The 27144-nt window shown below is 41.6% G+C and overlaps 1 protein-coding gene across 6 annotated transcripts in view; it reads left to right on the top strand.

Moving 5' to 3' along the window:
• Positions 1-795: 795 nt before the first annotated feature.
• Positions 796-27144, top strand: part of LOC114669339 (oocyte zinc finger protein XlCOF6-like) — a 42505-nt gene continuing 16156 nt past the window's right edge. For 3 of the 6 annotated variants that reach the window (XM_051921726.1, XM_051921724.1, XM_051921725.1), the window contains exons 1-2: positions 797-1083; positions 20140-20579. In XM_051921726.1, the coding sequence (XP_051777686.1) occupies positions 20174-20579 (406 nt within the window). In that variant the 5' untranslated portion in view covers positions 797-1083; positions 20140-20173. Of the gene's footprint in view, positions 1084-20139; positions 20580-27144 lie in introns of all 6 variants that reach the window. The other 3 variants (XM_051921727.1, XM_028825559.2, XM_051921723.1) reach the window with 3 other exon arrangements.

Below are 27144 nucleotides of genomic sequence, written 5' to 3'. Positions count from 1 at the left end.
TTTTAGGGGGGAAAGCAGTTGTTTTATTATTTTAGCACAAGAATCTGAGCGCCTCTTCTCGATGCTTTGTACTTCAAACTTGTTTCGTTCAGCGACGAGACGCCGCACAATTCATAACAAAGGTGCGTCACGAAGTGGGCGTGGTTAGAATGCAGCGGCGATCAAAAGAATATCGACAGGGAGACACGAGAGCGCAGGGCAGTAAGCCAAATCGTGGACAACACAGGCTTTACATGTATATATGTATTTTATGTATTAATGCATTTTCTCAATTGATTTAGTTTTGCTGCGGTGGGCTGGCGCCCTAACCGTGGTTTGTTTCCGGCCTTGCGCCTGTGATGGCTGGGATTGGCTCCAGCAGACCCCCGTGACCCTGTAGTTAGGATATAGCGGGTTGGATAATGGATGGATGGATTTAGTTTTACAAATGTTGTTTGGTGCAAGATGTGGCCTGCTTATAATCAGTCCTATCGCGCCTGATTCAACATACACACACACACACACACACACACACACACACACACACAAAGCGATCAGCTTGAAAAGTTTCCCTTTAACATTTGCGGTATTTTTATTGAACGACTAAATGACCGTCGCCAGTTCTGTTTCCACTGTCATTAACGTGGCACGGGAAATTCTCGGCTGCTCCTTTAAGAATTTGTGTTTCCATGCTGTGAACGCGCGATGAGAGACCTGCGCGCTCACGCGGTTGGAAGCTCCTCCACGCATGCGAATAAAGTACAAGGCGTTTGGTGGTCCGCCCATCACTAAGTATTCGTCATCAAAACGTTGTGAACGTGCATAGTAACCCTAGACTGACCTCCTCGAAAGATGGCGTGATTTGATAGAACGTCTGTTAAGTTTCAGGGCGCATACCCGACGTTTTAATTTCGCTTTAAAGTTTTTAGAAAACCGTCACGTGTAGTAATGGTAGCGTCCGGCTGACGTCATCCAGGGCGACGACGGCTGAAGCACCGCCGCATTGTAGCGACAGGCGCTTCAGAGGAAGGTTGTTGTGGAATGAGGCAGGAGTTTCATCGAGAATCGAAAGTACCTTATCACTGGGCGACAGACAGACCGTAAGTGCACGGGTTTGGGGGGCGCACTTTATGGATGTGTGAGTTTTAATTTACATCACTCAGACGTACCGCACGCGATTTGAGTGAGAGGCCCCGCGGCGCGTTCGTGTTCTTCAGCCTTGTGGCTAACTTTGCTCGAGTGAATCCCCCTGTGGCCTCCCACGAGCTGATAGTTTTAATTGTTGTTTCTGTCTCTCCGATTCACTTCACGTGGTCGAGTCCCATTGTTACTTTAAAGCACCGAGAATCAACTTGCTTTATATATCGAAAGACCGGAGTCTCTTTAGGATGTTCGGTGTGCTGTGGCCCTTCTTAACCTGCGCCACTGTGTTTTCAGACCAGTTCAGTTTGTTGTTCATGTCGACCCCCAGGTACTTGTAGCTCTGCACACTTCTGTTTACTCCTCCTGTATGGCGACTGGTCTCGGAGGCTCTTTGGCGTGTCTGAAGTCCACCAGCAGCTCTTCTGTTTTACTGATGTTGAGTTGCAGAGCACACAGAGGCCTGCAATGTTAGGGGAGGCCTGGACTGGCAAGAATGAGTCAAACCTGTTGAACCTGCTTCAGTACATTAGCTCTGCTCTTATTCGCTTACTTTGCATGTTTTACACTTTAAATTCCCCCGCATCTCTCCATCAGTGTCTTTGTTTTGTAAATGTGGTTATCAGCTATCCCAGCCAGCCACCGACACAGCTGAAGTTCTCCCAGCTCCACTCTCTTTATTTTGGTGTGAGGTGCCTGGAATTGTATTGGGTAAATAATATATCGTTATTTGGAATAAATGCATTTAATGTGTGTTCTGTTTCTATAACGATCTGGGAAAATACAGGATGACAGGAAATGCAAGAAATGTTGAACACATAGCTAAAACAGAAGCTTTTTTCGTGCTATAGTACCAATGATAAAAGGTTGACATGTAGTTATAATGTGTGAAGAGTGAAGTCCAAATATCAACGAGGGCGGAGTGGTGGCTCTGAGGATAAGGATCTGCGCTGGTATCCAGAAGGTTGCCGGTTCGAATCCCTGTCACTGCCTACTCTGCTGGGCCCTTGAGCAAGACCCTTAACCTGTAATTGCTCCAGGGGCACTGTACTATGTCGCTGCACCAGGCGTAAAGGTGAAAGATGGCACCATTTGGATGCAGCAAAAGGGCGGGAGTCATCCTGCCAGTCAGTCTGCCCCACGCCTGTCCTTCAACGAAACAGCACGGCTTACAGAGCTCGCCAAGGTATCGTGCAAAGTCCAGTTTGTGATTGTTTTGTGATGGTCTTTACATGGAAAACATTTATATATTACTTATATAAAAGCCAGATTGAATGTTCTTTACCTTGATTTATTTACTTTTCTTCCTACAGCGTACAGTCAGAAGTAGACTGCAGAGCTTCTTGTGTTTGATCGACACGGGCACGCTGACACAGTACATGTGCAATGCCACGCCTTATTCAGGAAAAGATCAGTTACGTAAAGTGAGACGACCGCTTCCATCTGCAGCTAAAGTCACTTCAGTACGCGAGCGACTCTCCATGCTAGTGTTTAGATCTGGCACTGCCATGCTCACGGTGTATGTGCCCAAAAAGAAATCATCTGACTGCATTCTCGGTACCATTGCTTACGTACTGTGTCTATAGCTCCGGGTGGAAGCTACCATCGCACTTTATTGATGGTGCCAAGCAGAGTTTTGTTTTTTGTTCTTTATTTCGCCTTATACAATTTCTTGTATTAGGAATTTGTTAGTTTACACATACCCCTTGGGGTCAGAGCGCAGGGTCAGCCATTGTACAGCACCCCTGGAGCAATTACAGGTTAAAGGCATTGCTCAAGGGCCCAACAGAGTAGGATCTCTTTTGGCAGTGACAGGGATTCAAACCAGCAACCTTCACATATCAGCGCAGATCCTTAGCCAGCGAAAGCACTGTGAAGGAGTTGTCTGTTACACTTCTGCCTTTGTCCAGAGACGGCTTTATGACCTTATTCTCGGAAAGTCTTTGTCCCGTGGGACACCTGGGATGCTTTCCTAAATAAGGAGTGGCATTGCACATGTACTTTTTTCAGCGTGCCTGTGTCGATCAAACACAGGAAGCTCTGCTGTCTACTTTGACTTCATGCTGTTGTAAGATAAGTAAATAAATATAGGTAGGTAACGTTCCATGTGGTGTTTATATAAGTAACATACACGTTTTTCATTTAAAGACCATCAAAAAAAACGTAATCACAAACGGAACTGTACACGATACCTTGGTGAGCTCTGTAGGCCTTGCTGTTTTGTTGGGGGACATGTGTGGCAGATTCACCTGCTGCTGCATGCAAACAGTGCCATCTTTCACTTTTATGCACGGTGCAGCTGCGTTGTTCTTATTTCTGAGTGGACGTTTCTTTTCGGGGAGGGCTTCTGTTCTCTTTCTCCACTATAGAAACCTCGTTCCTCATCTGAGCTCCCCTCTGTTATAGCACGTCTTTATTTGAAAACAGCAGTGTCAGATCGGGGCAAGCGTGAATGTGACAGAGAATAAAACTGAATGAAAGAAACACCAACTTTTACAAGTATCGTAAATTTACACCGGCTTGTTGGACTCAAATCAAATGTATGTTTTTATTCTGTAATTGTAAGAATAAGAGCAGGTCACTACTCAACATGGTAAATCTAGGAAGGACTGGGAATCGAACCCACGACCTCTTGATTATGAGATGGCAGTTCTTACCTGTGCACCAGCCAAACGGTCATGTCAGCGTTGTACCCTGACCTGATTTTCTTTTTCTTTGGTTATAGTCTTGAATAAAAGCGCACTTGTTTTGTTATATGTGTATCTTTTGTGAAAGTGTTTATTTGATATTCGGAGTTCAGTCTTCACACATTGTACACTTCATGTCAACATTTTGTCAATTCTTACTATAACCTGGAAAATGTTTCTGTTATGTTGTTTTGTCTTGGTAGAGTAATGTATTGCTGTTCTTTCCCCTATTTGTGAATTTCCCCTTGGGATCTGTCTGTCATATAGTATATTCTATCTATCTATCTATCTATCTATCTATCTATCTATCTATCTATCTATCTATCTATCTATCTATCTATCTATCTATCTATCTATCTATCTATCTATCTATCTATCTATCTATCTATCTATCTATCTATCTATCTATCTATCTATCTATCTATCTATCTATCTATCTATCTATCTATCTATCTATCTATCTATCTATCTATCTATCTATCTATCTATCTGATGTAGCCTCTGTCAGAAAGCCTCAAATCCCACAGACTTACCACTGTTTATACGATATTATACAATATAACGTATCCCCACCTTCCCTTCTATATCTAAAGACAATTAGGTGTAGTGAAAACACAAGCAGGAGTTAAGTTACACATTAAATAATGTATTATTGATAATATTCATAAATAACAATATGCAAAGTACATTTGAATATTGGCAACCATACAACCTGATCAAATGGTAGTTCAGGCGGCACACAGACTTGTAGTTATTTAAAATGTCTCTAAGGCATCATTGGTACTCGGCTTTCTTCAGAACAGGCCGTATGCCTGTCTCAATATGGCTGCCGAGCTGTGGTCTCCATTGTGTTGTCCTTTCAGTTCATCAGTTTGGTCTTCATCATCAGAGGTTAGTAAGAGAGATGATACTTCATCTTCAGAGGTTAGTAAGAGAGACAGTGTGAGGTTGAGCAAGTACATTTATAGATTCTCTGTCCAACCCCTACAGCCAATAGGACATCATGGTACTTAAAAGCTTCTGATAGAAGCTAATTCCAAACAGCCATGCTTCAGACCAATGGAGCAAAGACAATCTTAACACCTGCCATCCCACGAAATCATATATTAACACTCTCCAAACTGATTTAAGGCACATCTCCTTCCCCCATCTCTGTCGTAAAATTCAAAGTAAACATGAATGCTTTTCACTAATGTAACACTAAATTCCATTGCTTTGCCTAAATTACAAATAAAGACATACAAAATATTTATCAAGTTATATGCAAAATGTTACATCACAACATAGGTGTTCAACAAAATCCTGTGTCAGGGAAGCACATGGGGCTGCTGAGTTTGTATTCCCTTTGGCTCCTGACCAGCATTTGATCTTACATTGCCCATGATGACAGAAGACAGCTATGGTCTGTGCTTCTTGTCTTGTTGTGGAGTCAGACGCCTGCTCTCTTTCCCTCAGCGTCCACTCTGTAGCTCTGCTGGCAGCCCAGCAATTAGATCAGGCACTCTGGGAGACAAAGGGTGCAGGTCCGACAGTTGCTGTCACAGGTAGGGGAGTCAAACCTTCCTCACTACTTTGGTTATCCAAGTTCTCCAGTAAACATGTAGCAACCAGCAACTAAGACATATGAACAAACATGGAAGCCGCTGTTGCAGGCAGCTGTTTGTGGCAGCACCAGATGTTGCATTTTAACATCCATGAATTGCATGAATGGGCAATTTATAAGGATGTTATTTTTTTTTTTCTTTTAACCTTTATCAAATATGACAGACTCCCATGTTTCAGTTCTAAAGCCAAACCAGTAATTTCTGTTAGTGAGTATTAGAGACGTTAATAGAGATTTGTGTTACTGCCTCACAGTTCTGTCAGAATGAATTTGAATGTCAGCCTGTTTTTTAAGACTCTCTTCAGTGTCCATGTCTGCTCTTTTATTCTAATTTTCTCCACTTCTCTAAAGATGCTCAGGTTTAGTGGCCTGGCAAATCTAACTTGTCTTGGTGCAGTGGTGGACTTGAATGTGAGTGTACCCTATGGTGGTCTATAGCTGGCTCCTGCCCTGTACAGGTACTCTGGTTTCCTTCCTATACCCCAATAACTTCTATTTGTGTTTGTTTTGCACTGGAGCACGGTGGTGAGGTAGAAGCTAAGTCACATTTTGCAACTGCTACATGTAACTTTATCGTGCAGAACCCAAACAGGCTGTGGGGGTCACCGCTGTGTGCCACTCTTAGGTGAAACACCACTGTCAGGATTGGCATTCCTTTTCTGGGCAAGATCCACTTTCATTTAATGAGATTATTTGTGGGGGTCAATAATGGGCTGTTCTTTGTTTGGTGCCTTCCCCTTGCGTTATTCATGGCAAACTGGTCTGTCAGGAGCACAAATCTCCAGACAATGGAGTGTTAAGGAAGACTGAGGCACACAAGGCCTCCATCATGCCAAGGTCACAATACAGGGAGGTGCTTCTATTTAATACAAGTTTACTGCTGTGTTAATTATTAAACTATCCTGCCGTGTTCTTGGGTGCAATGGCTAATTCCACAAGATACAGCTGATAAACTTGAATCTTGTTATTTTGAGATTCTGACAACAGCAATACATTTTTTGATTTATGGTTCATTGCTTGAACTTGAGTGTCCAGCTTGTTACTCCGAGAGACGTTGTTAGCATGGTCTCGTATCGATCATCTAATCAGATAATACATGAAAGTTGTATTCTGGAGACTTTTTATTTGGCAATAAGAGAGTCTGGCAAGTGCTTTTTAAGCCAGACCTTGTGTTCTAGCCACAGCAGAATTCACAGTGGCCCCCAAAGGCAAGTGGCAAAAAACTGAAAGATGTGGCGCACACAAAAATGCGGCGTGCACTGTTAAATGAGGTGACACACATGATTAAATAAGGTTACGCGCTGAATTAAATGTGGTGCCGTTGTGGATGCTGAAAATCGGGAACGACAAGGAAACAGACACCAATATAAAATAAAAATCAATTTCTTTTATTCTTGGTGAGAAGAAGCAGGCTGCAGACCCTGTCACGTTCCAGTGTGCTACAAACCGTCAGCCAGCCTGCAGCAGGAAAAGAGAGACTTCCTTAAAGAATCAGAAAAAAACATAGCAGTTCATCTTGAGGTTATTACATGGATTGCTATAGCCCCTATCCACATCCTAAATTTGTACATGCAGAAAAACACTGTTTTTTACAGATAAAGATTTGTTGACATTTTCACAGTTTTAGGAAATACACTTCTGCTAGCTTGCACGTACATAAGTCCAGCTACAGCAAGTTTTCCCTAACGGTTATAGGGTGTATGCAACTTGGTGATTTTAGACAATGCTCACATCTCTATTCATCTGCACCATCAAGGTTACAACACCTCAACGGCTATGTGGCAGTTACAATTTAAGAATTTAAGAATCTTATTATAGCTTAAATTTCGCACATAATGATCATCGCACATAATAATTGGTTATACAATTTCAAAAGCTACCCTAAAAGTTAGTTTAGTAGATTTGTCTTACAGGAGTACACTCTTACAGCTTAGTGTCTGTATTAGATTACATTTGTTCAGTTAGCTTAATACATCCTTATTTATTAATACACAAGTGACGTTTCTTATAGTTTTATTAGCACTTTATTATTTGGAAAGACTGAAGCACCTTAATTCTAAATATTTCTTTCTCACTGTGCACGAAATTACTGATGACGTGCTCACAATCGGAAGGGTGGTAACAACTAAAAGTGTAGGTACCGTGGCAAGACAAAAGGAAAACGCTGATTGCTGGTTCGGTTTGTCTGTCAGTCCACAGAGTAATTTGCTGATTAAGTGGCTTGCTGAGTGAGGGAAAGTTAATTTAGCCTACTTTGCCAACAATTTAACTGAAAAATCACAATTCCTGGTGTAAAGTACATGAGTATGTACTGTATGTAAACTTATAAATGACCAAAGTAAACTGGGGTTGATCCCCGTTTTTCTTTTCCCTGCAGTTCAGTGCTGGATTAGTTTGTTGTAGTTCGCTACGAATCCTTTGCACTACTTAAAGGAATGCCTTGTTGTGTCGATCAAGTAATACTGTGCCATATCCAGAACTGTTAAACATTCGGACACTCTGAACATATTGATTTGATTACATGTCTGCCTGAAGAAGGGGCCTGAGTTGCTTTGAATGCTTCCATATTGTAATCTCTTTTAGTTAGCCAATAAAAGGGGTCACTTTGCTTGACTTCTCACTACATCCATAATGGCTAACACGGTACAACACCCTAGTACTACACTCAATAAAGAGAAATTTCCCCTTTGGACTGATAAAGATCCATCCATCTTTGAGTCTAAGTACTAAATGACTAGTGTTTGAAATGCTTTGCTTTATGCTAAAATCCTTGGTGCACTTGATTAACACGATATTTACGTATGACATTGTTTGGGGGATGTTGGAGTTGCTATCATTAACCCCCACCACAACCACCCTTACACATAATGCAGTGCAGGCTTCCTCTATCCTCTTTCAGGTGTTTACTGGACCTTTCATGTAGTGTGCATGTTCTCCCGGTGTCCATGTGCGTTACCTCACACAGGTCAAAGACAAGCAAGTTACATGGGTTGGCGTTGCCCTAAAGTCCCTCGTTTGTGCCTGTGTGTCCACCCTGTCTTCATTGGACCTTCATTATCTTTTTCTACTATGTGGGGTCGATTATACAGCTTGGTCCAGCACCTTCTCCCCAGTCATTTTCTTTTAATTTATTCACCCACCTCCACTTTGGTGTCCCTTGTTTTCTCTTCCCCTGTACTTCCATTCCCATCTTTCTTTTGCCCACATGTTCCTTGTCTCTCCTCATCACATGTCCATACTACTTCGGCTTACTTTCCTGTGCTTAGATATTTCTCCCACTTTTGTTGTCCCTCTGTCTCATTTCTTCTTCTGTAGTTATTTGGTAACTCCACACCTCCATCACCATATTTTCATTTCTACCATATCCAACTGTGCTCCAATCTTTGCTTCCATTTGGGAGACTGGCATCATCCCAAATGACTGGAAAACTGGACTTGTCGTTCCTATCTGGAAAGGGAAGAGTGATCGCCTGGATTGCAGCAACTACAGGGGGATAACACTGCCTTCGGTGCCGGGTAAGGTCCTTGCTAGGGTCATCCTCAATAGGATCTGTGATCACTTGCTCACCTACCAGTGACCGGAACAGTCTGGTTTTATGCCTAAGAAGTCTACCATTGACCGCATCCTGGCACTGAGGGTGCTCATGGAGCACAAACACGAATATCGGCAGAGTTTCTTTGCAGCCTTTGTCGATTTTCGCAAAGCGTTCGATTCAGTTGATCGAGCTGGCCTGTGGGACATCCTGAGGATTCACGGGATCCCCTCGAGGTTGCTGGATATCATGGCTGGCTTGTACAGTGGTACTGTGAGTGCTGTGAAGAGTGGAGGCAGGACCTCTGCGTTTTTCCCAGTTGATTCTGGGGTTCATCAGCGGTGTGTTCTGCTCCTACTCTGTTTGATGCTTGTATGGACTGGGTGTTGGGCAAAGTCATTGGGTCCAATGGCTGTGGGGCATCTGTTGGTGAAGAAAGGTTCATGGATCTTGACTTTGCTGATGATGCTTTGATCTTCGCAGAGTCAATGGAGGCTGAAATTGGGGCGCTCGAGAGACTGAGTGAGGAGTCGGAGTGTCTTGGCTTGTGAGTGTTCTGGATAAAAACCAAGATCCAGGCCTTTAATGACCTCTTGGGCACAACCATCAACAGTGTGTCTGTTTGCGGAAAGTGTGTTGACCTTTTTGAGAGGTTTACTTACCTTGGCAGTGACATTAGTGTCTCTGGTGACTCTTCCTATGAAGTCAGTAGACGGATTGGGAGAGCATGGGGGGTCATGAGGTCGCTGGAAAGGGGTGTGTGGCGCTCCCGATATCTATGCAAAAGGACGAAGGTCCAAGTCTTTAGAGTCCTGGTGCTTCCTGTCTTGCTATATGGTTGCGAGACATGGACGCTATCCAGTGACCTGAGACGAAGACTGGACTCCTTTGGTACTGTGTCTCTCCGGAAAATCCTTGGGTACCGTTGGTTTGACTTTGTGTCCAATGAACAGTTGTTCATGGAGTCCTGAATGAGGCACATTACCTGCATTGTGAGGGAGCATCAGTTACGGCACTACGGCCATGTGGCGCGTTTCCCAGAGGGTGATCCAGCTGGTAAGATCCTCATTGCTGGGGTCCCGAGTGGCTGGACCAGACCAATGGGTCGCCCATGTAACACCTAACTGCGGCCGATAGAGGGTCATTTCCGGAGGGTGGGACTGGACCGTGTGTCTGCCTGGGCGGGTTGCAAATCGGGATCCTGAGTTGTTTCGTTGTGTAGTGGGTGTGGCAACGCACTGTAACAGTGCACGCTCCCCTACTTGACTTGACAACTGTGCTCCCTTTACTCGTCATGTCTCAGTTCCATCTATCATGGCTGCTCTTAAGCATTGTCTTATAAACCTCACCTTTATCCTTCACCTAATTCTTTAATCACACAGTACTTCTTATACCTTCTTCCTATTGTTCCATCCACACTTCACTCCATGGATTATCTCTGCAGCACATTTTCCAAACCTCCTCCTCCACAAATTTTCTATCTCTGGCTACCACTGATCCTAGAATGATGTGAAGAGTTGCTGTCAAATTGCTATGAACTGTCTGAGATGTTATAAACCTTAACTGGGAGAGGGTGTTGTAAATGAAAATCTTTTTATTGATTTTAAATAGAAACAAATACCATTCCATACAGTCAAGTCAAATTTAATAAATCGGACCAAAGCAAAATTCGAGCTAGCTGCCGAAACTAGAGCTGAGCAAGAAAAGATGGGTATCCTTTTCCCCGAATTTGAAGCTAATTTGATTCTAAAATGTCATTGACTAGATCCTGTCATATTTTTATCACGATAACACACTTTGGTAAACAGAACCTGCCCAATTTTCCTCACCTTCCATCTTGTTCAATTCCAGAAGAAGTATTGGCCAGTCTTGAAGACTCGGAATAACAGTTATCTCTACAATTTCTAAAAATAATTTAAAGACTCTTCCTTTCAAAGAGTACATTGGGGAAAGGATCTGTCACTTAATACTTCAAAAAAGGAGTGCAAGACACCAATGCACAGACTCTACTCGCGCTCCATATGTGCAAAGCATTCAGTCATTCAACTTAAAATCTATTATCGAGCGCCTTTATAGTGTTTAAAATTATCCAAAATGTTTCCAGGGCAAGAATCAACCTGTAAATGCATTCACCAAACTAACAGCATTTTGGACAAAAACCTTTGCATGCCTATCAGACAGCCTTGGTGTCCCAGTCCCCCCTAATCCACTAACAGCTGTGTTTGGTGGACTCTCAGATGGCCTGAAAGTGGAGAAGGACAAACAAACTGAAATTTCCTTTACTACACTATTAACACATAGAATTATCGTGCTCAACTGGAAGGTTTCCACCCCATACTAATTCATGGGTAACCGATGTTCTATGCCACTTGAAATTGGGAAACAAATCAAATTCTCACTTAAAGGATCGGTTCAACACTTTTTTATTACAGGAATAATAATAATAGCAGTAGAACAAAGAATAATAGAAAATAGGACTGATAGTAAAGTCTGGATATATATAGTCTTTAGAATAAACTTATGAAAAGTTAGATGACAAGGATGAATGTCACAGGCAGATTGTGATCTAGCACTCGTTGTTCATGAGATGATTTTCTGATGATCAGATGGAAACGGTCGCACATTGCCGGCACCCTCTTCTGATGTCGCTATGTTCTCTTCTCTTGACATCTTCGTGCCTTCTTCCTCCCTCCTATGTTGCTCTTTAGACAGGGCATATTTATTATAAAATTCTACCTGGGGGGTTTTGCAAGATGTGATTGTTAGTATTCTGATGGGCTAGCTGTCAATATGATGAATAGATTCACTCATCCGTTTTCCCAAACAGTAAAACTTCTTTTTTGATGTTGCTTAGTACCTACTGTCATGTCTTCCTTTTCCAGGCTGTAAACCAGTTTATCTACTTGTTGCCCCAGATGTCCATCCTTTCTCAGGTTATAAAGTAATTGATAGCCTGAGGCATCGTCGTGTCTTCTTCTTTTGCTTGATTAGCTGTTTTAGAAGTGAGGTACAACTAGGAAGAGGATGTGCTTTGATGTGTCCTGAAGTTAGTTCTTCTGTTGTCGTGTCTTGAGCAAAATATAATAAAAATATAAACCAAAATGTACAGATTTTGAACCCCACAACACACATTTTCTAGCTTGAAAGTAGTGGAGGAATTGTGTTTGAGAAGTTGTATTTGAAGCGTAATTGTTTGTAGGATGCAAAGACATTATCTATGTACAAGTCTCCAAGTGTTTTAACCCCAGACATTTTACAGACCTTAAATAGTGTATACGCTTGAGAAGGTGGAAAAATGTGGTTGTTATGTGAAGGTACAACAGATAAAAGCATTTCTGTCTTAAAGTACTTCCTACATTGGCTCCATATTATGAGAGAATGAAGGGTAATTGGATTATTAGTGTAATGACAGTAGTTTCTATTAGCTGGGGCACAGAGGAGGGGATATATAAAGTACTGCAAGATTTTATTTCTGTTGCAGACCAGGCTTGTGGGTATTTATCGATTTTTATGTCATTGTCCAGGTCTTTCTATATAGCTTGTATATTTCCTGCCCAGTAATAAAATTGAAAGTTAGGTAGTGCCATGCCGCCTTCTGATTTAGGTCGTTGTAGAGTCGCACTTTGGATGTGTGGATTTTTGCAAATTCTAAATAAAGGATGGTATGATTTGAATCAAATTTAAAAAATAAATAAATAAATAAATAAATAAAAATTGTTAGTGTATGGGGATGCTCTGAAATAAGAAGATCAGCATTGGAAGGACAGCCATCTTAACAATGTTGATTCTCCTTGCTAATGTAATGTGGAGAGTATACCATCTAGTCACATCTTCGTTTTGTTTTGTTTTCATGTAGACGGCAAAATTTTGTTGGAAAAAGAGCTTTATGTTTACTTGTAATATTTATTCCTAGATATATAAACGGATCTACTAAGACCACATTGTGGTCAGCAACACAGGAGCGCCGCAGGGGACTGTACTTTCTCCGGTCCTGTTCAGCCTATATACATCGGACTTCCAATATAACTCGGAATCCTGCCACATGCAAAAGTTTGCTGACGACACTGCTATCGTGGGCTGCATCAGGAGTGGGCAGGAGGAGGAGTATAGAAACCTCATCAAGGACTTTGTTAAATGGTGCGACTTAAACCACCTACAACTGAACACCAGCAAAACCAAGGAACTGGTGGTGGATTTTAGGAGACCCAGGCCCCTCATGGACCCCGTGATCATCAGAGGTGACTGTGTGCAGAGGGTGCAGACCTATAAATACCTGGGAGTGCAGCTGGACGATAAATTGGACTGGACTGCCAATACTGATTCTCTGTGCAAGAAAGGACAGAGCCGCCTGTACTTCCTTAGAAGATTGGCATCCTTCAACATCTGCAGTAAGATGCTGCAGATGTTCTATCAGATGGTTGTGGCGAGTGCCCTCTTCTACACAGTGGTGTGCTGGGGAGGCAGCATTAAGAAGAAGGATGCCTCAAGCCTGGACAAACTGGTGAGGAAAGCAGGCTCTATTGTTGGCATAGAGCTGGACGGTTTGACATCCGTAGCAGAGCAACGGGCACTCAGCAGGCTCCTATCAATTATGGAGAATCCACTGCATCCATTAAACAGTGTCATCTCCAGACAGAGGAGCAGTTTCAGCGACAGACTGCTGTCACTGTCCTGCTCCACTGACAGACTGAGAAGATCATTCCTCCCCCAAACTATGCGACTCTTCAATTCCACCAGAGGGGGTAAACGTTGAACATTATTCAAGTTATTGTCTGTTTTTTACCTGCATTTTTTATTACTCTTTAATATTTTTTGCTGCTGGAGTATGTGAATTTCCCCTTGGGATTAATAAAGTATTCTATCTATCTATCTATCTATCTATCTATCTATCTATCTATCTATCTATCTATCTATCTATCTATCTATCTATCTATCTATCTATCTATCTATCTATCTATCTATCTATCTATCTATCTATCTATCTATCTATCTATCTATCTATCTTTAATTTATTTAAATCCATAGATCTTTTGAAAATCTGCAAATACTTTTAGGACTGCTGGCACGGAGTTTTGTGGGTCTGACGTATGCAGTATCATATCGTTTGCATATAGTGATATTTTATGGTCAAGTCCTTCCTGAGAATACCTTTTATCTCTGATGCTTTTTAAAGTATACAGCCAATGGTTCAGTGGTGATTGCAAAGGTGATAAGGGGCGTCCTTGTCAAGTACCACATTCTAGTTTGAAGTTTTCTGAAATAATGTTGTTAATATGAATGGAGGCTTCTGGACTAGTATAAAGTAGTTGTTAAATGGATTTTCTGCATCTAAAGATAATAGGATCTCTGGGGTGTTAGATATAATAGGTAAATATATATACTAGCTGTGTAAGCCTGTGTTGTAAAAAACCCAGGGTCCTAAAATCTATTGAAATTGTCAGGAAAAAAATTGAAATGTAGAGATGTCAGGTAATTGAAAGGAACTACTCTGGGCATATATCTCCTAGGAGGTTTCGTTTTGCTGACATGCTCGCCTTGCTTGTGCATTAGCGGTGGAGGAAAAGTAAAAGGGATACTGTTTTGCCAGTGTTAGCGGTTAAGTGACTTTGTCTTTCTTCTGAGATTTTGTTTTGCTGATGTGCTGGCCTCGCTTGTATTATTAGTGGCTAAACGAGTTTTCTGTTTCTTTGGAAGCAGAGCCCTTAGCCCGACTCCACCGCTCACTTCCAGGCCGGACACACACACACAATTCCACACACAGACATTTATATATAAAATTAAACCCCAGCTGCGAGACGAATATGTGGGGCATAGTGATTTTAGCTCTATTATCAATGAGGCTTGGTCAGAGATAACAATAGTGTCGTACTTACAAGATTTGATACTGGGTAAAAAATTGTCTGTGAGGAAATAATTTTTTGAGCAATTTTTTCAGAAGGTTAGGATTTAACTCTTTTAGGGCTAATTTTTTTTTTTTTGTTTCTTTTCTCCCAGGGCTGAATATTTTTCCAAAAACTAACATTTTTTTAAAAAAGAACACAAAGCAATTGTTTAACATATCAAATCAACAAAAAATATTGACTTTTCACAAATGTTACTGTCTTGCATGTTGTATGAGCCTGCATACTCTATGATTTCACATACATATCACATACATTTTGCACAGCAAAGTCTGATCTCGCTCAAAGCAGCCAATTTCAGTCATTGCCACATTGCACTCCTTACCATACGTGTTGCTTTGGTGCCTATTTTTCAATTGTCTGTTGCTGCACTTTCTCACATATATTGTTAGTGTGTACTGTAGAGAGACAAGTCACCCATTTGCCATCGTGCCATGCCACTGCCACCAAGTTTTCTGCCTGCATGAAAACCGTATTGTCACCTCTTTTCATCTTCTGAAACTTTATGAACTTTATGTATGGCATTATAGCCTGGCTCACCCCATGGGATTTGCTTCTGTTTATTACAGAAGTGAATAAAACTTTGCAGCAGCACGTACCTAAGCCACCAGGGGACAAAACACGTTTGGACCAATGCTCCCTGAAGTTATATCACCAGTTCTGTCCCATCTCTATTTGTAATGCCACAGCGCGCTTCATCTCGTCTTTCGTTGTGGGTTTCCACTTTGAAAAACGAGAATGCGATGCAAACGCAGCCCGCAATTCAAAAAAAATCTCTGCCTACCTGTTTGTCTCGTCTGACAGTAGCTGAAAAGCAGCATCAGGAGAGAGCAGCCTGAAGTACAGCAGCTGGTGATCTGTCGTGTCCAACAGCAAGCCATGCCGTCTTGTAAACTCCGGTAGCCAGATCGGCTCTCAACGGATCAATGTCTGTGTATTTATCCCATGCGAACCTTGCCGTAGATGCATCGGCTGCGCGAAGGCACTCAACTGGCAGCAGATCCGCTGGCGCGGCATCGGCTGGTGCCTGATCAGCTGATACCGGCTTCTTACTCTCTTGCTCGATCTCCTGATCACTGCCAATAAAATCAGATTCTGAAAAATCAAGAGTCCGACTCCGCGATAATGCGCAAAACATTGTCTGCCGAGTGTTTTCTTTTCTGCACTTGCTTCGCTGCCTTTTCACATGTCGGTGCCATCTTGCCATTGTTTACATTTCACAACTCACGCACACGCAATGTTTATTTGCCAAGTCAACGAGTCTAGCATTCCTCCAAGCACAGAGGGAATGCCTGTGACGTGACAGTGAGATCTGTCGCCATTAACAGCTGATTGTCGCCCCCTATCCCTGGATGTCAACTTTTGTCGACATTCGCCTTCAACCCCTCCTGTCGACTAAAGTCGACATCCGCCCTAAAAGAGTTAAGAACCTTCATGGGTCTGATAAGTTATGATCCATTACAAACTGTGTAATTGTCTTTGCAGTATTAGATTTTATCTCTCTTGTATCTGAGGATCTATCCAGGTCTGGATTTAAAACACAAACTCTCTGGCCATTATAATTTTGTGAGTGTTCACATTAGAGATATATGCAATTACATTTTGGAAGAAATCTCATCAACCGATTTACGTACATAGATATTAATCAAAATCAGTTTAGTATTAGATGAATTACCCGTCAATATGACATATCGCCCCCTCAGAATCAGATATTGCATCTGACAGTACAAATGGGATAGTTCTGCATGGATTGCGTTTCCCACACCCCTGATTTTCTTTGTATACCCAGAGTGAAAAATTTGGCCAGACCACTCTCCTTGAAACTGGTCCTTGCTTAATTAGCGAGTCTCCTGTAAAAATGTTATCTTGGCCTTTAGACTTGTTAAGTGCAAGAGCACTTTCTCTTTAATTCATGATTGAGACCGTTGACATTCCAGCTCACGAAGTTCACTGTTTGGTCATGAAAATATTTAACTTTTGTTGACATTTTGTAGTCTTAGGTTTAGGTACATACGATAGCTTTGACATAGATTTCATATTATTGCTAAGTGATTCGACTATTGAGCATATTATGTTGTCACAAATGGCTATTCGAGTATAAGGGATGCAGTAGAAATAGCATTGCTCTCTTTCTCTCCACTCCCTAGCCCCCCTACCCACCCCCCCAAAAAAAAATTAGTGCTTCCGCAAGTGAGGCAAGCCACACTTCGCAAACATCCCGATCTTCTGACATACCAAGAGAAGGAGCATGTCTAGAGCAAAATGAACCCCCAGCAGAGTTGTGAAGAAAGTTAACACTGAGAGATCTTGTGAAGATACAATGGGCTAATGATATAAGCTTAAACAGTCCAAATATAATAGATGAAGAGTATGATGTTAAAGACAAAAGAAAACCTGCAATAAAAAAAACACTAAAAGGCTGGTTACTTAAAGTTTAACCAAAAGACAATAGCTTGTAATAATGTGGTAGCCAAGATGTGCCTGTAATTAATGAAAGAGAAATTTTAATATAATAAGTGAGGCTTAAATAATAGCGGATTATTTTTAGGTAGCCAATTACCTAAGATGTATTGTAGCTGTAAGTGGCCCATTAATTGAAAGTGGCCTATTAATTAAAATTAATGAAATAATATTGTAATAATTGCAGTTTAATTTAAAAAGGGAGAGTGGGGAGTGATGGCCAAACTTAAAGTGAAATATAAAATTAAATTTATATATAAAATATAGGTAAAATTCAATTACAATGAATATCTTTGTTATAAAATTTTCATTACAACGAAGTATTTTTATGGTCCCGACAGTTTCCCCATTTGACACTATGAGTCTATAGAAATCTCGTTACTACGAAATACATTCAGCAGATAGTTTCATTACAATGAAGTGCCCAAAAGACCTTGAAATGCCTGAATGAGTCATCCACAGAGCAGTTAGTTCTGTGGTCACAGCTCAGTTGTGCTCAACGATCCCCAAACAGAAACACTGTAAAAAAATAAAAATAAAAAAATAAATAAATAAATAAAATTTTTCTTCTTCGAACTTTCCTCGTACTGTTTTTTTGCTGTTTTCGGTGGTTTTCAGTGATACCTTTTGCTTATTGCATGTCAACATTTGGAAAACATCCATTGGAATTTAACTCATTGTCACCCTCCTATAGAAATGGCAGACACGAAAAACTGACAACAGTCCACATTAGAAAACAAAGTTGAAATTTTTGCGGGTCTCGATCCTGCCAAAAAGAAAAAAGACGTTGCCAGTGAATATGGAATTTCGCCATCGACACTGTCAACTTTCTTGAAAGACTGAGCAAAAAAAGAATAAAAATCCATCCATCCATCCATTTTCCAACCCGCTGAATCCAAACACAGGGTCACGGGGGTCTGCTGGAGCCAATCCCAGCCAACAGGGCACAAGGCAGGAACCAATCCTGGACAGGGTTCAACCCACCGCAGGACACACACAAACACCAAGCACACACTAGGGCCAATTTAGAATCGCCAATCCACCTAACCTGCATGTCTTTGGACTGTGGGAGGAATGCGGAGCGCCCGGAGGAAATCCACGCAAACACGGGGAGAACATGCAAACTCCACGCAGGGAGGACCCGGGAAGCGAACCCAGGTCCCCAGGTCTAGAACAAAAATCTCGGGTTGCAAATGTATGCAAACTGCTGCATTTGAAGACGTTGAAATAGCCGTTTTTATGTGGTTCAGTGATGCTTGTTCAAGAAACATTCCTGTTAGTGTGCCACTCATTCAAGAAAATGTAAGGTTTCTAAACTCTCTTGGGACCTCCCCCAACTGGACAACACACCGAAGAGCGTCCCGAAGTGCGATCAACGACTGTGTGGAAGACTGTTTATATGTTGCCGGGGCAACAGCAGCTTCAAATGGATTCTTCTTTGCCTTGCCAGAACACAGTGTAACTGATGATCGCGTGTTTCAAATGAAAGTTGGGATGTGTTTTCTCAGCTGTTTATCTGCTTAATCTGGAGAACTAAAAATGTAAAACTGGTCTACAGTGACCACTTTTAGTTTGGCAGGGTACAAGAGGCTGTATCTGCTTTCAGTTCTATGTTGGCGCTGTTTAATGCAGTAGAATGTGGCGCATGGTTGCAGGGAAAAAAATAAAAATCTGGGGAAAATTCTTTCTTCCTGAGAAGAGACATGATTTTGTTTGGCCTGTAGTTTCTCGAAACGGACACTTAGGCTTTTTGGTTTGGAGGCATTCGATCCACGTATATTGCAAGTCCGACTTTTAAAGTCCTCTCCAGTTATTTTAGAGAGTAGTTGTTTAGCTATGAATTTCACTGGGTTTGGTCTTTTCCAGTTTTTAGGAAGACCTTCAATTCTGATGTTGTTCCTTCTATTTCCTTCTTCCAGTGCCGTCGGTTTATCCATGAGCACTTTGCATTCTGACTTTGCAGCCGTTGCTTTTTCATCCACGGCAGAAGCAGATTGTTAAACCGTTTCCATATTGGTTGTAAACGTTTGCTTAACATGTTTATTTTTACTCTCTAACTTACTTGTATTTTTTCATTGATGTTTTTGTAGCATTTCTGTAATGGTTGTAGTAAGCATAATACTTAAATGTTGCTCCAGGTCTTTTATATCCTGATGCAGTTTCCCATTTTTCTCATTTAGGACCTTTATGTCATTCTTTATTTCTCTTTTGTTGTTCTTTGTATCTCGCCTTATATCATTTATGTCCCCCCCGAGAGTGCTGGGATATTGTATTTCAATCTTCTCCAATCTCCGTAAGACAGAGTTGTGAGTCCAGTAGGAGATATTGTGGGGGGAATTAGCTGAAGTTGACAGTGGGGATGAAAAGGCCACACTCGGCACCAGTGGTCCTCCTGGAATTGACGAATACTCCTTGCCTGCCTCACTCGCTGTTTCGCTCCCGGAACTGATGCTTTTGTGGCAAGTCTGTACCTTCACCTGTCTGTTCGAGGTCAGTCTCTGGGAGGCCATACCGTGAACTAGAGGCCGGTTTAAAGTTTGATAAGGCTTTTGTTGCCTTATCCTTTTACTTCTGAGCCCTTTGTTTGCTACTCATCATTATTTGTACTTGAGTGTAATATTATTAAATCCCCTCAGGATGAATAAATACAGGATATCTCAAAATGATATATTAAAAAAAAAAATGGTTGAAATAACACTGTTGTAACAGAGCCCCCCACTTCCAACTCCGACAAAGGACAAGACCAAATACAATAAATACAGTAAAGTGAAAATCTAATGTTTTTAGCTCTTAATAGTGCAGTATTAATAATGGAATTAAATCCTATTCTTTCCACAGATAGAAAAGACCACTTTGTTACTGTTACGTCTAGATGGATGTGAAAGAGGAGCCGTGTGAGGCTCACACGAATATCATGGAGAGCAGGAGCATAAATGTTATGGAAGAAGATCTTAAACAGGAGAGCCTGGGCATTAAGGAGGAGGACATTGAACTGGGGTCCGTGGGCATTAAAGAAGAGGCTGAAGAGACGTGTGTCAGCAGTATGACTGACATCCAGACAAATGTGAAGGGTGTCAAGGAAGAAGACCTTCATCATGGATGTGAAAATGATGCAGTGACCGGGTTAGTCTTCTCTCAGAGTGGACACTCTTCACCCCCGGAGTCTTCTGTCAATGTGAAGTCTGAGTCATTCCAGTCTGACATGGAGGGGTCTGAAGACATTTCATCTCTTAAGACTCAGGAACATCAGCCACCACCTACAAAGAAGACTAGAAAAGGTAAGTGAAAAAGGAAAAAAGTGAGGAATAAGGTTGGGTGTTGTGGTCCTGCAAGGGCAGTCTTGTCCTTTTAAGTGAAACTTAACAATGGAGCGAAGTTGACATATTTTATTGTGTTTGAAAGCTCATCCATGACGTTATAAGGTTTAGCAATTTGCTGTTCTGTCATTATACTTGTCATTTTATGGAAACACTCTAACCCTGTCCTCTGTAAAGAGTGTTCCACAATAGTAAAATTGCAAGAAAGTTAGTAAACCCTTTCGAAATCCTAGGATTTCTGCATTAATCCCTTCTAAGAATGTGTTCTGATCTTCAATTACATCCCCAAAACAGACAAGCTCATCAATCCACATAGGAAGCAGAGGGTGATGGTGTGAGGAACCTCATCAGAATTAATAATTTTTTTTTTTTTTTTTAATAATTTTTAATAATTTTTTGCATTTATATAGCGCTTTTCTCACTACTCAAAGCGCTTAGCAATTGCAGGTTAAGGGCCTTGCTTAAGGGCCCAACAGAGCAGAGACCATATTGGCATTTACGGGATTCGAACCGGCAACCTTCCGATTGCCAGTGCAGCTCCCTAGCCTCAGAGCCACCACTCCGCCTAGCAGATGTTAAGAGTGGTGTTCCCACAATGGTCGATGCTAGGGCTACTGCTACTTTTTTATTTATTTATTTATTTTATATTATATACACACACACAGTGCATCACTTTTTCCACATTTTGTTGTGTTACAGCCTTATTCCAAAATGGATTAAATTCATTTTTTTCCTCAGAATTCTACACACAACACCCCATAATGACAATTTGAAAAAAGTTGACTTGAGATTTTTGCAAATTTATTAAAAATGAAAAAAATTGTGAAATCCCATGTACATACAGTGGTGTGAAAAAATATTTGCCCCCTTCCTGATTTCTTATTCTTTTGCATGTTTGTCACACAAAATGTTTCTGATCATCAAACACATTTAACCATTAGTCAAATATAACACAAGTAAACACAAAATGCAGTTTGTAAATGGTGGTTTTTATTATTTAGGGAGAAAAAAAAAACAAACCTACATGCCCCTTTGTGAAAAAGTAATTGCCCCCTGAACCTAATAACTGGTTGGGCCACCCTTAGCAGCAATAACTGCAATCAAGCGTTTGCAATAACTTGCAATGAGTCTTTTACAGCGCTCTGGAGGAATTTTGGCCCACTCATCTTTGCAAAATTGTTGTAATTCAGCTTTATTTGAGGGTTTTCTAGCATGAACCGCCTTTTTAAGGTCATGCCATAGCATCTCAATTGGATTTAGGTCAGGACTTTGACTAGGCCACTCCAAAGTCTTCATTTTGTTTTTCTTCAGCCATTCAGAGGTGGATTTGCTGGTGTGTTTTGGGTCATTGTCCTGTTGCAGCACCCAAGATCGCTTCAGCTTGAGTTGACGAACAGATGGCCGGACATTCTCCTTCAGGATTTTTTGGTAGACAGTAGAATTCATGGTTCCATCTATCACAGCAAGCCTTCCAGGTCCTGAAGCAGCAAAACAACCCCAGAACATCACACTACCACCACCATATTTTACTGTTGGTATGATGTTCTTTTTCTGAAATGCTGTGTTCCTTTTACACCAGATGTAACGGGACATTTGCCTTCCAAAAAGTTCAACTTTTGACTCATCAGTCCACAAGGTATTTTCCCAAAAGTCTTGGCAATCATTGAGATGTTTCTTAGCAAAATTGAGATGAGCCCTAATGTTCTTTTTGCTTAACAGTGGTTTGCGTCTTGGAAATCTGCCATGCAGGCCGTTTTTGCCCAGTCTCTTTCTTATGGTGGAGTCGTGAACACTGACCTTAATTGAGGCAAGTGAGGCCTGCAGTTCTTTAGACGTTGTCCTGGGGTCTTTTGTGACCTCTCGGATGAGTCGTCTCTGCGCTCTTGGGGTAATTTTGGTCGGCCGGCCACTCCTGGGAAGGTTCACCACTGTTCCATGTTTTTGCCATTTGTGGATAATGGCTCTCACTGTGGTTCGCTGGAGTCCCAAAGCTTTAGAAATGGCTTTATAACCTTTACCAGACTGATAGATCTCAATTACTTCTGTTCTCATTTGTTCCTGAATTTCTTTGGATCTTGGCATGATGTCTAGCTTTTGAGGTGCTTTTGGTCTACTTCTCTGTGTCAGGCAGCTCCTATTTAAGTGATTTCTTGATTGAAACAGGTGTGGCAGTAATCAGGCCTGGGGGTGGCTACGGAAATTGAACTCAGGTGTGATACACCACAGGTTATTTTTTAACAAGGGGGCAATTACTTTTTCACACAGGGCCATGTAGGTTTGGATTTTTTTTCTCCCTAAATAATAAAAACCATCATTTAAAAACTGCATTTTGTGTTTACTTGTGTTATATTTGACTAATGGTTAAATGTGTTTGATGATCAGAAACATTTTGTGTGACAAACATGCAAAAGAATAAGAAATCAGGAAGGGGGCAAATAGTTTTTCACACCACTGTAAGTATTTAGCCTTTGCCATGAAGCTCAAAATTGAGCTCAGGTGCATCCTGTTTCCCCTGATCATCCTTGAGATGTTTCTGTAGCTTCATTGGAGTCCACCTGTGGTAAATTCAGTTGACTGGACATGATTTGGCAAGGCACACACCTGTCTATAGAAGGTCCCACAGTTGACAGTTCATGTCAGACCACAAACCAAGCATGAAGTCAAAGTAATTGTCTGTAGACCTCCGAGACAGGATTGTCTCGAGGCACAAATCTGGAGAAGGTTACAGAAACATTTCTGCTGCTTTGAAGGTCCCAATGAGCACAGTGGCCTCCATCATCCGTAAGTGGAAGAAGTTCGAAACCACCAGGACTCTTCCTAGAGCTGGCCGGCCATCTAAACTGAGCAATCGGGGGAGAAGGGCCTTAGTCAGGGAGGTGACCAAGAACCCGATGGTCACTCTGTCAGAGCTCCAGAAGTCCTCTGTGGAGAGAGGAGAACCTTCCAGAAGGACAACCATCTCTGCAGCAATCCACCAATCAGGCCTGTATGGTAGAGTGGCCAGACGGAAGCCACTCCTTAGTAAAAGGCACATGGCAGCCTGCCTGGAGTTTGCCAAAAGGCACCTGAAGGACTCTCAGACCAAGAGAGAGAAAATTCTCTGGTCTGATGAGACAAAGATTGAACTCTTTGGTGTGAATGCCAGGCGTCACGTTTGGAGGAAACCAGGCACCATCCCTACAGTGAAGCATGGTAGTGGCAGCATCATGCTGTGGGGATGTTTTTCAGCGGCAGGGACTGGGAGACTAGTCAGGATAAAGGGAAAGATGACTGCAGCAAAGTACAGAGACATCCTGGATGAAAACCTGCTCCAGAGCGCTCTTGACCTCAGACTGGGGCGACGGTTCATCTTTCAGCAGGACAACGACCCTAAGCACACAGCCAAGATATCAAAGGAGTGGCTTCAGGACAACTCTGTGAATGTCCTTAAGTGGCCTAGCCAGAGCCCAGACTTGAATCCGATTGGACATCTCTGGAGAGATCTTAAAATGGCTGTGCACCGACGCTTCCCATCCAACCTGATGGAGCTTGAGAGGTGCTGCAAAGAGGAATGGGCGACACTGGCCAAGGATAGGTGTGCCAAGCTTGTGGCATCATAGTCAACAAGACTTGAGGCTGGAATTGCTGCCAAAGGGGCATCGACAAAGTATTGAGCAAAGGCTGTGAATACTTATGGACATGGGATTTCTCAGGTTTTTGATTTTTAATAAATTTGCAAAAATCTCAAGTAAACTTTTTTCACGTTGTCATTATGGGGTGTTGTGTGTAGAATTCTGAGGAAAAACATGAATTTAATCCATTTTGGAATAAGGCTGTAACATAACAAAATGTGGAAAAAGTGATGAAGCGCTGGGAATACTTTCCAGATGCACTGTGTGTGTGTGTGTAGATATATATATATATATATATAATATAAATAGAGAGAGATATAGAAAGATAGATATATAGAGATAGATATCTATATATAGATAGATCGATTGGAATATAAGTAACAAACTAGTCAAGTTTTCAGAAGATACCAAGGTAGGTCGATTAGCAAATAATCTGGAATTTGTTGACTCATCACAGAAGGACTTGGACAGCAGACAGGCTTGGGCAAATGAAACTGAATGTAAATAAATGTAAGTTATTTTGTGTAGGAAGTAAAAAATGTTAGTTTAATACACAATGGGAGGTCTAAAATCAAACGTGGACCTTATGAGACGGAAGTCGCAGTGGGCTCTATGCTATCAACTGCCAGACAGTGTTTAGAAGCCATTAAGATGGCTAACAGAATGTGAGTTTATGTAGCGCCTTGATGTGTGGATTACAAGTCACAGGAGGTTCTGCTCAAGCTTTATAACACCCTGGTGAGGCCTCATCTGGTGTCCTGTGTGAGTTTTGGTCTCCAGGCTACAAAAAGGACATAGCAGCACTAGAGAAGGTCCAGAGAAGAGCAACTAGGCTGATTCCAGGGCTACAGGGTGTGAGTTATGAGTAAAGATTTAAAGAGCTGAGCCAATACAGTTTAAGCAAAAAAAGTTTAAGAGGAGACCTGAGTGAAGTCTTTACAATAATGAAGGGAATTAGTCCAGTGGATTGAGTTTCCATCTGCTTGAGCCTTTTCTGTCCTTGATTTCTTCCTTTTCTTCAGCATACCGTCTTGTTTCAGACATTCACCTTCCATTACCTTGACCACCTTTTATCAGGTTTTTTTGAAAAGATTTTACTTTCAGTGTACATTTGGTGATCACAAGCTGTCCAGGCCCTGAAGAAGCAAATCAAGCCCGATCCATGCTGCTTCCCCCACCATGAAGTGTTGTTGGTATGCAGTGCTCTTTTACTTCCAAACCATTATGAACTGGCAACACCAACACAGTGGAAAACAAACGAAACATGCACAAACCAGAACAGGAAATTCACTAGCCTACTTAAAGATTGATCTCACCCCAGTTAACCTGACCCCAGCTTCACATGCAGGCTAAGGCATGCAACAGGCCCAAAGCGGTGTGCTAGCTTAGATACAATAAAGCTGTCATCAAATGTCAAAGACCATTGTAGCACCTCCTCTGTGTAGTGAAATGTAAATGTTGAGGGGTGGTCCTTCACCAGTGACATGAGGGTGCCCATACCACTCAGGGTTGTACCCATTGAACACCAAGGGATTTACACATCAACACAGGATAATAAATAAACAACAGAATATAAACAAAACATGAAATTATATTACTTGAGTTAAAGTCTCAAATAACTTTTGAAAAACATTAAAGCACTAAATAAGCAAATAATAAGCCTGAGCTACACCATAACACAAAATGGGGTTTCTACATTCCTTTCTCATTGATCTGATTGTCGTGAGTTGTTTGCATATCCAGGTGGTCTCTTACATTTCTGAGATGAGTAGCAATCTCCTTGGTGGTGTTCCACCTTAAAGAAGTTTTGCATGTTTTCATGTTAGTGGACACGTAAACAGACACTTTGTCATGTTTAAGAAATTTCAGCAGGTCTTTTCGGTTTCACCTCTTTGCTTTTTTTGGTGATCTTTACGGGACGTCCACTCCAGTGCTGAATTTTCTTCATTTGGTCTAAACACCCAGTTCCTTTCAAAATGTCAGCTTTACCAGCTTTATGCATCTCCTCTTTTATTCTAAGGTCCTCTTGACTTCTCTTTAAGAAGTGTTCTGATGAGATATTGAGACAAACAAACGAGCTTGATGGGCTGATGGTCTCCTGTCCTTTTGTCAAATTAGAAAACACAAACTGTAACCCCTGGCTGATTCAACCGTCGTTCCGTTGTTATGTGGGTATTTTCTGCGCAATAGCAGACACAGTTGTGGTGATTTACAGCACCAGAAAGTTTAAATTTATCAATGATGCCATTGCCTTGTCTGTCTTCATTCATAACCACATTGCAGAATTGTAAACGGCGATCTAGATCAACTTCTAATAACCCATGAATCAATCTTGGCCAATCCGTTTTCAAACATAAACGTTGCATTAGATGACGGAATGATCTACGGGAAGTGCTCAACTCAAACAAAGCTCTTTTTAATTTTCTGGGGCATTCTGTAAATGCCAGAATCACTAAAAAGTCATCTTCCTGGTGGTAGACACTCACCAGTCCACCACTTTTTGGAGCATTACAGATGGACCCAGTTTTGTTGAATTTACTGTGTATTCTGTAAATTGTTTGTCTACTTGGTGGAGGCGTGTGAAATGGTTCAACCCATTTTTGTCAAACGCTTTCGGCATTCTCTGTCTTCCAGTATTGTTTAAATATCCACTTTCGTTGGCCGTTGGTTAAATTACCAGCCATCGTCGCCTAAACGAAAAATCGTAAGGATACGAAATAGCAAGAAGAATAAGAAATACCTCAAAGAACCAGGCAGGAGAAAGCTTGTCATCTTTTTATTTCTGTTTGCAAATATGGAGATCCCCACAGCTACCAGATTAGCAGAAGACATACTCACTGCAGAAAAGGTGCACCCCTTCTTGCACACACAGGTGGCGCAGTGGTAGTGCTGCCCCCTGTGGAAGATTGTGGGTT

Source organism: Erpetoichthys calabaricus (assembly GCF_900747795.2).
Source record: "Erpetoichthys calabaricus chromosome 1 unlocalized genomic scaffold, fErpCal1.3 SUPER_1_unloc_22, whole genome shotgun sequence".
Lineage (NCBI taxonomy): Eukaryota > Metazoa > Chordata > Cladistia > Polypteriformes > Polypteridae > Erpetoichthys > Erpetoichthys calabaricus.
This window is presented reverse-complemented; position numbering and strand designations above follow the sequence as displayed.